This window comes from Lutra lutra, chromosome 11, assembly GCF_902655055.1.
Source record: "Lutra lutra chromosome 11, mLutLut1.2, whole genome shotgun sequence".
NCBI lineage: Eukaryota > Metazoa > Chordata > Mammalia > Carnivora > Mustelidae > Lutra > Lutra lutra.
Genome location: NC_062288.1, coordinates 85250729 through 85262472, shown reverse-complemented (window position 1 = coordinate 85262472; position 11744 = coordinate 85250729). Strand labels below are relative to the sequence as shown.

The 11744-nt window shown below is 46.8% G+C and overlaps 1 protein-coding gene across 1 annotated transcript; it reads right to left on the bottom strand.

Annotated features, from left to right (window-relative positions):
• Positions 1-1293: 1293 nt before the first annotated feature.
• Positions 1294-11298, bottom strand: GARIN1A (golgi associated RAB2 interactor 1A). Its single transcript, XM_047695002.1, has 5 exons — positions 10999-11298; positions 7579-7763; positions 7152-7401; positions 4654-4772; positions 1294-1652 (listed from the first exon to the last, which is right to left on the bottom strand). Exons 1-5 carry the CDS (start codon positions 11149-11151, stop codon positions 1457-1459), a joined length of 903 nt encoding a protein of 300 aa, XP_047550958.1. The 5' UTR covers positions 11152-11298; the 3' UTR covers positions 1294-1456.
• Positions 11299-11744: the final 446 nt, after the last annotated feature.

Sequence of the window (11744 nt, the reverse complement as noted above, 5' to 3'; positions counted from 1 at the left end):
TGAACAGGCACACGCAGGGACATAGCATGGAGATCCCGCAGGAAGGGCAAGTATCGCGAGACGAGAGAGACACGCAAGGGAAGTGACGTGCGTTTGGCGCCGAGCGAAGCACGTGCCACATCCTTGCGGTGTGGAAGCTCATGGTGCGTTTAGGAAACAGAATAAGTTTCATGTGGTGGGAGCATGAGGTGCAAGGGAAGCAGCCTCTGGGGAGTGGAGAGGCTGGAGGGATAGGCCTAGTCATTTCCTATCAAAGAGCTTGGTTTTTAATCAAGGGTGAAGCTGTGGTCAGATTTATGTTTCAGGAAGATTGCTCTTTAGCAGTGCAGAAGGGAAACGAATTGGAAGAAATCAGAGTCATCGGACTTGCTCCCTATGTGACCTTGAGCAAATTCTTGAACCTCTCTGTGGCTCATGTTCACATAAATGCTATCAAGAGGCTCTCCTCCCAATGAGTTGTAAGGATTAAGTAATCTTTGTAAAGTCTTAGCATAGGATTTGGCACATGGTAAGTTGCTAATGAAGTCCACTGTTATTGTTATAATGATGAGAGCTTGGGAGGCCAGCTGGGGTCATTACAGTAATCTAGGTGAGAGCAGATGGAGTCATAAACCAAGGCAATGGAAGTGAGGGTGGAGAGCCCTTAAATGTTTGTAAACACCCCATAGCAGTCGAGTGGTTGGCCATTCATGCAGGGACATGAGAGTGGCTTGGGTATGTATTGATAATGGTATGAGGACCATAGGCATAAATTGGGAAGTGAGGTCACCCTTCACATCAGCCTCTAAGTTCTGCTGCTAGATGTCCCTCATCAGCACCAGCAATGTTCAGCTGGACTGTAACAGGCTGCAAAGAAATGTGTTTTGTTTTAACTTACTGAAGACAAGAAGAAACCCACAAACATTGGGCATCCTCTCAGCTCCTGTCTTTTCTGACTGGGTCTGGCCAGGATTTAGTGCTTAGTCCACCCGAGCGCACACAAGGAGGGGATGGCCATGTGCTTTCTCCCTCCATTGCTCTATTTCCTACAGTGTGAACTCTAGGAGAGAAAGTCCTCCAGCCCTGATTTGCAGACCCGTGGTTCAAACAGTGTGTCAACCTTAATAGCTTTCTTGTGTCACTACCAGCTGTTTCCTCTGGACTGGATTTCTTGGCTTGGCTTAGCTGCTTTGGGGTTTCAATGGAGCAGACAGAACATTTTTTCCCACTTACTTCCCTAAGGAGTGAGCGCCTGCTCCTAATTAGTCCATCCCTAGCCCAAGCCCCATAGAGCACAATCTATAACAATTAGGAATTCACTTGGAGGTTTATTGGTGGAAGAACAGAAGCACTTTGCTATAAACACCATCATACCTCTCCCACGGTCTTGGGCCCACAGTGGGAAAACAGCATTACAGGAGGTTGTATCAAGTTCGCTGAATGAAGTTAGGGAAGATCACCCTGTTTTGGCTTGGTGTCAGGGTCCCAGAAGGTTCTCTCCTAGGGAACTGGCAACAGGAGCTTGCAGGAAGTGCTCATCTGGATTTTCTTGTTCCCAGAGACTGTGGCTCAAGGCGGCTCTCATGGGTATATTCAAGTTGACCGGAGATGCCACTCGGGAGGGTATCTTATAGCTGTCCAGATTGTCTATTTTGATGGCAACGTTGGTGTTACTGTTGGAGCCCAGGAATTGGGGGCGGTCATTGAAAGCAATAAAAGAAAAAGCATTGTTAAGAATTTAAGAACCGGGACGCCTGGGTGGCTCAGTTGGTTAAGCAGCTGCCTTCAGCTCAGGTCATGATCCCAGCATCCTGGGATCTAGTCCCACATCGGGCTCCTTGCTCAGCAGGAAGCCTGCTTCTCCCTCTGCCTCTGCCTGCCACTCTGTCTGTGCTCACTCTCTCTGAAAAATAAGTAAATAAAATCTTAAAAAAAAAAAGAATTTAAGAACCATTTTTAAATGCTGTCTTTTCCAGGACAAGTGCCTTGAGCATAGCGACAGCATGTATATGTGGTGCGATGTGTCAAGAGTGACTTGAGCAGACAAAGCCGAGCAGGAGGGAGGCTCCAGCTCAGGCTTGCTCTGCTGGACTGGAACAGACACCCCTCCAAACCTTAAGTGTCACTTTTATGCGTTGAGAACCTCATGCGTGAGGTAAAACTCGAAGGCAAGATCTGAGCCCACTGGGATCTGCCTGAAGCCCATTCTAACTTCCAGGCAGCAGGATAAAGCTGAAGAAAACCTTAAGACAGTTCTCCAAGGTGCACCTGGGTGGCTCAGTTGGTTAAGTAACTGCCTTCTGCTCAGGTCATGATCCTGGAGTTCCAGGATCGAGTCCTGCACTGGGTTCCCTGCTCAGCACAGAGTCTGCTTCTCCCTCTGACCTCTCCCTTCTCCTTTTCTCTCTCTCTCTTAAATAAATAAATTAAAAATTTTTAAAAAATGTTTTATTTATTTCTTTGACAAACAGAGATCACAAGTAGGCAGAAAGGCAGGCAGAGAAAGAGGAGGAAGCAGGCTCCCTGCTGAGCAAAGAGCCCGATGGGCTCAATCCCAGGACGTTGGGATCGTGACTTGAGCTGAAGACAGAGGCTTTAACCTTACACTGAGCCACCCAGGTGCCCCATAAATAAAATCTTAAAAAGAAAAAAAAAGACAGCTCTGCAGAACAGTAATAACTTAACAAAAGTCACAGCCACTTACTGTGTCTAGAAAAACAGAGTGTAGCTTAATTTTTAAAAATTTTGTAAGCTCTCCTTTTATACTTTCATTTCTCTTAAGGCATGATCTGCTTTGTTATTCTCTCTGGTGTATTAGGCTTCGTTTTGGAAATAATTGTTTCTTTAAAAGTGTGTGATTCTGGGGCACCTGGGTGGCTCAGTCATTAAGCGTCTGCCTTTGGCTCAGGTCATGATCCCAGGGTCCTGGGATCTAGCCCTGCATCAGGCTCTCCCTCTCCTACTCACCCTGCTTGTGTTCCTTCTCTCGCCGTGTCTATCTCTCTATCATATAAATAAATAAAATCTTTTTTTAAAAAAAAGTCTGATTCTTTCCTCAGTTTCATCACCACATTTATAAGTCTTTTAAATTCTGGGTTGTGTTGATTTTTCATATATTCTATCACTTTCTTAATTTCTTTCATCTCATTTTGAAATGCTGGGTTGTAGTTTTCATTTGTTTAACAGGCACGTCTTTTTCGTGTGCTTGCGTTGTCTGTAAGCATTTATTATGCTTCATATACTCCTTTTTTCCTTATATAATTGTGCGTGGGGTTTGATTACTATCCTTTTCTGACGTTTTTTTTTTGTAATTTGTTTTTATTTTTATTTTTTAATTTTTTATTTCTTTTCAGCGTAACAGTATTCTTTGTTTTTGGACCACACCCAGTGCTCCATGCAATCCGTGACGGTTATTTTTAACCTGAAATGGTTTTCCTCAAGTTTCGGATTGAGGGTCGATCAAGGTAGCTTTCTGGTTCGGGCTCCAGAGCTCCCTCTTGTGTCGCTTTTGTGAAGTGTTTATGGCCTTACATTTTCTATTATTCCGGGGGCGGGGGGGGGGGGGGGGGGGGCGCTGTGTTCCTCTCTCCTGTCTTTAGCTTTAAAATAAGCCCTGCCCAAGAGGACTCCCTTAAAGGGCAAGGGGGCTGTGACAGGTAGTGCCTGGATGGCATGGATGCCCGCAGAGACAGGGCCTGAGGGGGTGGTGGCCGGATGAAAGGAAGCCGTCAGAGCATCACCAGAGTTGCAGTGGGGGGTGAGGGGGGCATCAGGTACAGGGCTCTAAAGAACCCAAGAAAGCTCGTAAGAGAAAAAGAGAGCTTTAAAATTAGGAAACAGAACAAGAGTGACAACCCAGTCCCCACAACGGAGGACTCTCTGAACACGAGGCCAGGCTGAGGGAGGCTGTGAACAGTTCAGAGTTTTGATGATTATCAGGCACCAGACATTTTAATTTCAGAATTAACACTGCTTTTGCAATTTAGAGGGACCAAAGGGCCTTTTATATTCTGAGGGGGAGCCCATATGCTTATGGAGGCTGTCAGAGAACCAGCTTTTATCTTGGGGCAAGAAGAAAGCTTCTCCCACTGAAAAAATTATAAAGGGAAGACAAAAATAAATTAACATTTTGATGATACCCTTCAAGTTATACTTGTTCAGCATATCGGTTGCATGATCCTGCTTTTGTTTTCCTTCACTTATTGCACAGAGTACCATACAGTGGCTTAACAAATGGTGTTGGAGCCATCTCTGCTTCGGGTTATTGTCTATTCTGTCAATTTTACAGAACAGGTAAGTGAGGCAAAGAGAATTCAGAATTGTCTCACCCAGGGAACCCTCGTGAACTGAGTCTGGAGACCGTCAATATCTAACTCCCTACGTCTGCTTTATTAGCTTACCCTTCTTTGAATTAATTTACTCATCCCTCATCCCTTTTATCGAGCACTGCCTACGAAAGCCCTGCAGTCTGCCTAGGAAATATTCAGACCCGTCAGCCATAGACCCTGTTTGCAAGGACGGGCTTATCATAAAACTGAGGGGAGAAGTCGGACACATAACTGTCTAGAATAAAAGAAGGAACTGGGCTAATTTGGCGGAGGGTGTCCCCGACCCCACCCACAGCTCAGTGCCACGGGAAAGGATGTTGGAGCTGCCTATGTGGAGGGTACCCACCAGTCTGCTGTGAGCTGGGGTTTTCCTGAGATATTCGAGAAACTGTCACTGATCTGCTCGGCCGCCAACAGCCTGAAGTTTTCGCTGGGCTGAGTGGATGATGGGAGGCTGCTTTCAGGCTGGGTGGAGAAATTGACAAGTCAAGAGGACCCGGTCTGTACTCTGAGAGCCGTGGCCGCCTCGGGCCAGAATCTGGAAGGAACTCACGGGAATCTTCCAGCCTACACCTGGGACCTGAAACATGAAGCTCCAGGATCATCAGACCACAGTTGCCCCCCGCACCCGCCCCTGGCAGGATCACCTCCTCTCTCTGATGAGCTGCCATGGCTACTGCTCCAGGACATTAAGAAACCAGGGCAGCTGACTTTGAAAATCAGGCATAGCCTACCTAAAGCTTTCAACTAAAACAAGAGGAGGAAAGTGTCTAGATTCTGAAACCTGAAGGTATTAGGCAATCCAGCCTATCAAACTCTTTCCTTCTGTGCCTCTACCCTAAGCAGGTCCAGGAAAAGTCTTCTGTGTGTCGAAAGGTGTGGGAGTATGGTGGGGGGAACCTCAAATTGAAAGGGAAAAGCAAATCCTTGGGGGGAAAGATTTGCAGAAACTTGTGATTAAAGGTTTAAAATTCTTGATGTATAAAAAGCTTTATTTTACAAATCAGTTTAGAAAAACACAAAGCTGCCAATAGAAAAATAGCCAAAGAACACAATAGACAATGCAAAAAGAAATATATATATAAATACATATATAAAACAATGTTCAAACTCACTGAAAATCAAAGAGCTGCTACTTTTTTTACTTACTGTGTTAGAAAATTTATTAAAATGTATACTTCTCAATTGTGATAAGGACACAGGCACAGACACTCATTGCAGAGACTATACTTTGACATGAGCTTCCTGGAAATAATGTGGCCAAATATATCAAGAGCCTTAAAAATGTTCCTACCCTTTGAATTCTAATAAACTATCCTGAGAAAACAATCAGAAATGTGGACCATACACATATGCTTGTTTTAGTATCACTTACAATAATGAAAAGTTAGAATCAACTCTAAATGTCTGGTAACAGGAGAATGGGAAAATGAGGGTTTTTTTTTTTAATTTTATTTATTTATTTGACAGAGATGACAAAGATCACAAGTAGGCAGAGAGGCAGGAAGGGAAGCAGGCTCCCTGCTGAGCCGAGAGCCCCATGCTGGACCTGACCTGAACCACAGGCAGAGGCTTTGACCCACTGAGCCACCCAGGCGCCCCTAGAAAAGTGAGTTTTAATGCATTCAAACAACGACTGAACAGCATGAAATTATCAAAACGATGTGCATAAAGAACTTTAAAAAGAAATGGGAAAATGCTTCTGATATAATCTAAGTTGGAAAAAAAAGCAACATTCAGAAGCACATTATATATTTAATATCCTCAAATATATAAATTAAAAATTAATTTTTAAATGGAAGACTGTTAAGAAAATGAATGAACATAGGGGTGGGAGAAAGAAAGGTAAACCAGGAAACGGACTCTTAACTATAGAGAACAAACAGAGGGTTGCTGGAGGGGAGGTGGGAGGGAGGGATGGGTTAAAAGATGATGGGGACAAAAAAAAAAAAAGATGATGGGGATGAAGGAGAACACTTGTGATGAGCACTGGGTGTTGTAAGTGATGAATCACTAACTTCTACACCTGAAATTAATATTACACTGTATGCTAACTGGAATTTAAATAGAAACTTAAAGAAAAATAAATGAATAAATAAATTTTAAAAACCTTGATTAAATGGAGTCCTAGCAAATTCATTTTAGCCTCTAACCTTTAAAGAATAAATGTTTTCAAAGTTTTAAAATACTCAACAACATGAAAGCACATGCACAGTTCTTCAGCTGATATGAAGAAGACAGCATAACTTAATGCCAAAACCTAATAAAGATCAAACAAAAAAAGAAAAATAATAAATAAAATGGAAGACTGGAAGGAAATATGCCAGAATGTTCCAAGTGATTACTTGGGGTTAGAGAGGAGTGGGAGCGGTTTTTCTGTGATTTTCTAATTTTCTTTAGTGAGCTTTTTTCTATTTTAATACTGGAGATAAAAAAAAACCCAGAAAATTTTTAAGTGAGTTGGGGTGCCTGAGTGGCTCACTCATTAAACGTCTGCCTTTGACTCAGGCCCTGATCCCACATCAGGCTCTCTGCTCAGTGGGAAGCCTGCTTCTCCCTCTCCCTGTCCCCCTGCTTGTGCTCCCTCTCTTGCTATGTGTCTCTCTCTGTCAAATAAATAAATAAACTCTTAAAAAAATTTTTTTTAAGTGAACGAAGTACTTTATAGCTCTTTTTTAGGAAAAGTAAATGAATTGGCTCTTTATGTCTGTAGGCCTGAGTTTGGTGTGTGCTGTCATGTGACCCTCCACAAGGGTAGGCTTTAATACCCACCAGTCCTCAGAGGCGCTGTGCTCCCCATCTCCCCCCCACACACCCCAGGTCTTGACAGGAGGCCCCACTTACTGTTATTCTAGTGGAGCTGCTGGACATTTTGGGGACCAGGCAGTGAGTGAACTGGATTCTTGGGTCTTTGGTGGTGATGGACAGACCTTTCTGCAAAATTTTCACCAAGCGGATCCAGAATTGAAACACAGCCTCTGGGTGTTTTTCGTGGAGCCTCAGGTAGTAGATCTTTTCAGTCACTGTCCTAACCCGCAGGATGCGTTGGAGCCGGTCACAGATTTGTAGCTCCACGAACTTCAGGGGGAGAATCCTAGACATGATCAGGAAGTTCCCATAGTGAGGAGCTCACCCATTCAGTCAAGCATGCTGTGCCTACCTAGCACTTGGCCCAACCTCACTAGGCTCCCTCCTCTGCCTGGGGGCCGCCCCAGGGAGGACCCTCCAGCTTTCCCACCCTTTCCGGCCTCTCCCTCCAGCCTTTCTTTACCTGCTGAGGGTGACCGCGGGAGCACAGTCAGGAGTGCTCCAGGAGGAAAACTGACCCTGGGGCCAGGTGACATTGGCCATCAGGAGGACGTTGGGGAGTGGCAAGGAGGGCACCGAGGAGGTCACCCCAAGGATCACAGTGGTAGACCCTTCATATACATCCATCCAGCTGCCAGGCTTAGTGACCTAGAAATCAGCCCCAGGTACATGGGTTAGAGAGAAGCAGAAGACAAGGGTGGAAGAAAGGAGTGCTAGAAAGCAGCATGTCGGCTTGATGACATGCTGGGAGCTTCTGTGCTGCTTGCCGGTGTGTGGCACACTGTCCTGGGCCATGACTAGCTCCCATCTTATTTGGGGGTCTCCCCAAAGAGACCAGCTCACTGGTAACAGGAAATTGGGTTGCTCCTCTTTGTATCCTCTGCATGATCTAGCTTTAAAGATTTTATTTATTTATTTAGAGATGGTGGGGGGGCAGAGGGGGAGGGAGAGGGACAAGTAGACTCCTGCGATGAGCGGGGAGCCCAATGTGGGGCTCCATCTCATGACCCTGAGATCATGACTTGAGCCAAAATCAAGAGTCAGATGCTTAACCCACTGAGTCAACCCCAGGGCCTTTGCATTATGTAACTTTTAAAGGAGCGTTAGTAAGAAAAAGCTGAGAGGCTTTGAAATTTTATTCCTCCATCCTTGGATAGAAGAAACCAACAAGGCTTCTAATGATCTGGAAGGGAGACTGTGTAAAGAGAGTTCCAGAAGAGGAGGAGAGTGAGGAAAGAGCTGTTGAATGGGGAAGACCCAAGCAGCCCAACATGAGGGAGGTTTGGGGAGCTTCCTGCAAGGTGAGGGGGCCCAGCTTGTTGCTGGATCTTGATTGAAATAAGAACCTGTTCTCTTGTAGCATCTGAGGCTGGGGCAGGACAGGAGCCTGTATGCTTGACACTGAGCCCAGTGTCTCAGCTAAGACACCCCCACCTCACTGTCCAGGGCGGGCAGAGAAGCCTCTGAGGAACTGCAGGGACCAGGGTAAGGAACAGTTGAGGGGGGACCCCTATGTTCCCAAGACAAGAGGGCCTTCTCCCAATGTTATAGGCTTTGTAGGACCATCAGAACCATTTCACAGTCATGGTGGAACTGGGGACAAGAGGAAAGCCCCAGGAAGGACTGAAATTTAAGTTCCCACAAACCTGACTAGAAGGTGCTCCGAGAAAAGTGAATTTTTATTTTTTTTTTAAGATTTCATTTATTCATCAGAGAGAGAGCAAGCACAAGCAGGGGGAGCAAGTGGCAGGCAGAGGGAGAAGCAGGCTCCCCACTGAGCAAGGAGCCCGATGTGGGACTCCATCCCAGGACCCTGTGATCATGACCTGAGCCAAAGGCAGATGCTTACCCGACTGAGCCACTCAGGTGCCCCAACTTTTTTTTTTCTTTTTAAGATTTATCTATTTGGCAGAGAGTGAGCATGAGTGGGAAGGGCAGAGGAAGCGGGGGAGAGAATCTCAAGCAGACTGTGCTGAGCGTGGAGCCCCATGCTGGGCTCGATCCCACGACCCCGAGATTACGACCAGAGCAAAAACTAAGAGTGGGACTCAACCAACTGTGCCACCCAGGCGCCCCCTCAAGTAAACGTTTAACCACCCCCATGGGGCAGCTTCGGCAGGCAGGCTTTCCCCCTCCCTGGTACAGTCTTGAGTTTCCTGCTGCCTGAGTCACTATGTATCCACCCAGAGAATCTAAACAGTTTTAATATCAGGTCAAAGAGAACATGTTAAGAGAATAAGTCTCTGCCAAAACATCACACCCCAATAGAAATGACTGGAATTTGGTATCCCGAGACTGGATCTCCCATGTCACCGTTCCTTCTCCACCAAAACTGCGTGAGGAAGGAGCACGCCCCCCAGGCAGCCGGCTGGTGGCCTCTAGAGCAGCACAGGAATCGGGGAGCACCCAGAGCCCTGAATGGCTGTCTGAAATCTGAGGGACCCCATCAGGGAGTAGCTCACTGTTGCGTTAAAGTGTCTCCAAATTAAGCTCAGATCGTCTCTACTCTCTCCTGTAAGTCCTCGCTGCTTTGTGACGGAGTCACATGGATTCCTGGCTTCAGACCCTCCTGTGCATTTCAGCCTCCTGCCTTCGTCCTGGGACTTGAAATCCCTTGGCCTGGAATGTCCTCCCCCTGCCCTTCCACTTACCAAAGTCTCAGTGATACCTCGAAGAATGGCTTAACCCACCTCTTCTGGGGAGCCTTCTTCAACTGCCGAAGTCCCAAGGATGTTCTGAGCTCTCTAGACACTGGCGCCCCCTCTCCCTGCTCATGCCTTAGGGATCAGCTGGTCCAAACCACCTGACAAGAGCTTTCATAGCAGTTACCATTTTACAACATGCCCCTTAAATTGACAAATTCATAAGTTCCTTGGCCAGGGACATTATCTGATCTCTCTTTGTGTCTCTTGCCCCGCATGCAGCTCGTAGCTTGACGGCAGAGGAGCTGGTTGTGGCATAACTGCAGAGACCCCTCAGGTCCCCACTAGACCTCTAGAGGGAGTCGGTCAGCCCCTCAACGAGATGTCATACCTTTTTTTTTTTTTTTTTTTAGGTAAAATCTCCCCCAGTGTGGGACTTGAACTCACCACCCTAAGACCAAGAGTAACTTGTTCCACTAACTGAGCCAGCCACACACCCAAGCTATATTAAAATGACTGCCCCAGGCACGTCTGGGAGGCTCAGTTGGTTGCATGGCTGCCTTCAGTTCAGGTCATGATCCCAGGGTACTGGGATTGAGTCCCACATTGGGCATTTCTCTTCTCCCTCTGCCCGCTGCTTCCCCTGCTTGTGCTCTCTTGCTCTCTCTCTGTGACAAATAGATAAATAAATAAAATCTTAAAAAATTAAAAATGAAAAAACCCAAAATGACCACCCCATACTCAATGGCCCCATGCTTCCCAGTCCAAAAATGCTCACTTCCATTGGCCATATCACCACCCTTTAGGGAATATGGAATCTGGGCAAGGTGGATTCTAGGGGCCTGGTTCTCAAACAAAGCTACTTCTAAACCATCCCAGAGAGAGGAGGTTGGATTTCAGGGCAGGAATTCTGATAGCAACCTTCATTCCCTCTAACCAACCATCCCCTCCCTAGTGGCCCTGGGAGGGTTCCTATGGACCCCCTTTGGAGAGTGGGCTCTGATGTGCCCTTTTGCAGCATATAATTCTGTTTCCTGGAAGCACAGGACCTGTGGGGAGCCCCATGATGCCATAGACACAAACTGGGCTGAACTTGGGATCCAGACCCTCTGGTTGTCTCCAGCCATAGCGGCTTCCTTCTCCTCCCCAGGGCTTTCAGAGGCTATGGCAATTTTGGATCAACCTTCGGGAGGAGGTTTTGGAAAGGCAAAGGGAGCGGGCTCTGAGCTGCACACAGGTACCTGGATAAAGTTGCTTTCAAACACCACCGAGTCGGAGAACAAGTTGAATTCTGGAGAATGAATCAGTTGACAAAGAAGGCCATCTTCCACCCCAAGTTCCACTCCGGGGCCTGGTTCCCTGACCTCAGGTGGAAGGCCCCTAATTTTACTCATTGGCTCTTGGGAAGAATGAGCTGGGGACCATCTCTGGGGCTCCACGCAGACCCAGCCCAATTCCGAGATGTTGGTGTGACCACTACTCCCCCCAACCTCCACAGCTCCACCTCCCCTCCTGACTTACAGGCTGTCCACCAGGCCAGGGAGGGCCTGTCGGCTCACAATGGCAGGCATGACATCAAGGAATGTGATGGGTAACAACAGGAAAGCAAAAATAGAAGAGGCAAGGAAGGACTGGGCGGGGGGGTGGGGTGGGGAGTGGGTTTTTTTCCCTCCCCTTTCCTATACACTACACACTATCAGTAATGTAGTCTTAGTCTCTTTTTCAATCTCTCTGTATCCATGAAGAAAAGGACTGCCCCATGCTTTTGCCAAGAGGGCAGTGAGCTGACCAGAATAGCAAGGCAGGCACTCAGGGAATCCATGGCCTTCAAACCTCTCCCACCATGGGGAAGCCCCTCACAAAAACTTTCCCTGAGCGAATTGATTTCCTGAAGTTAGGCCCTCACCTGGCCAGAGGAGCTCAGGACAGAGGCAAGCAATTCATCCCAATCTTTCCTACCCCATTTCATGGGATAAAATGAGAATTT

What these genes read in the sequence shown, in the direction of transcription:
- GARIN1A (XM_047695002.1), bottom strand. Translation starts at nt 11,151, where the DNA reads ATGAGTAAAATTAGGGGCCTTCCACCTGAGGTCAGGGAACCAGGCCCC. An exon ending in TTGAAAGCAACTTTATCCAG is followed by an intron (nt 7,764 to 10,998) that starts GTACCTGTGTGC and finishes GCTGATTTCTAG; the next exon opens with GTCACTAAGCCTGGCAGCTG. An exon ending in CCCCAGCTCACAGCAGACTG is followed by an intron (nt 1,653 to 4,653) that starts GTGGGTACCCTC and finishes GGGCTCCAACAG; the next exon opens with TAACACCAACGTTGCCATCA.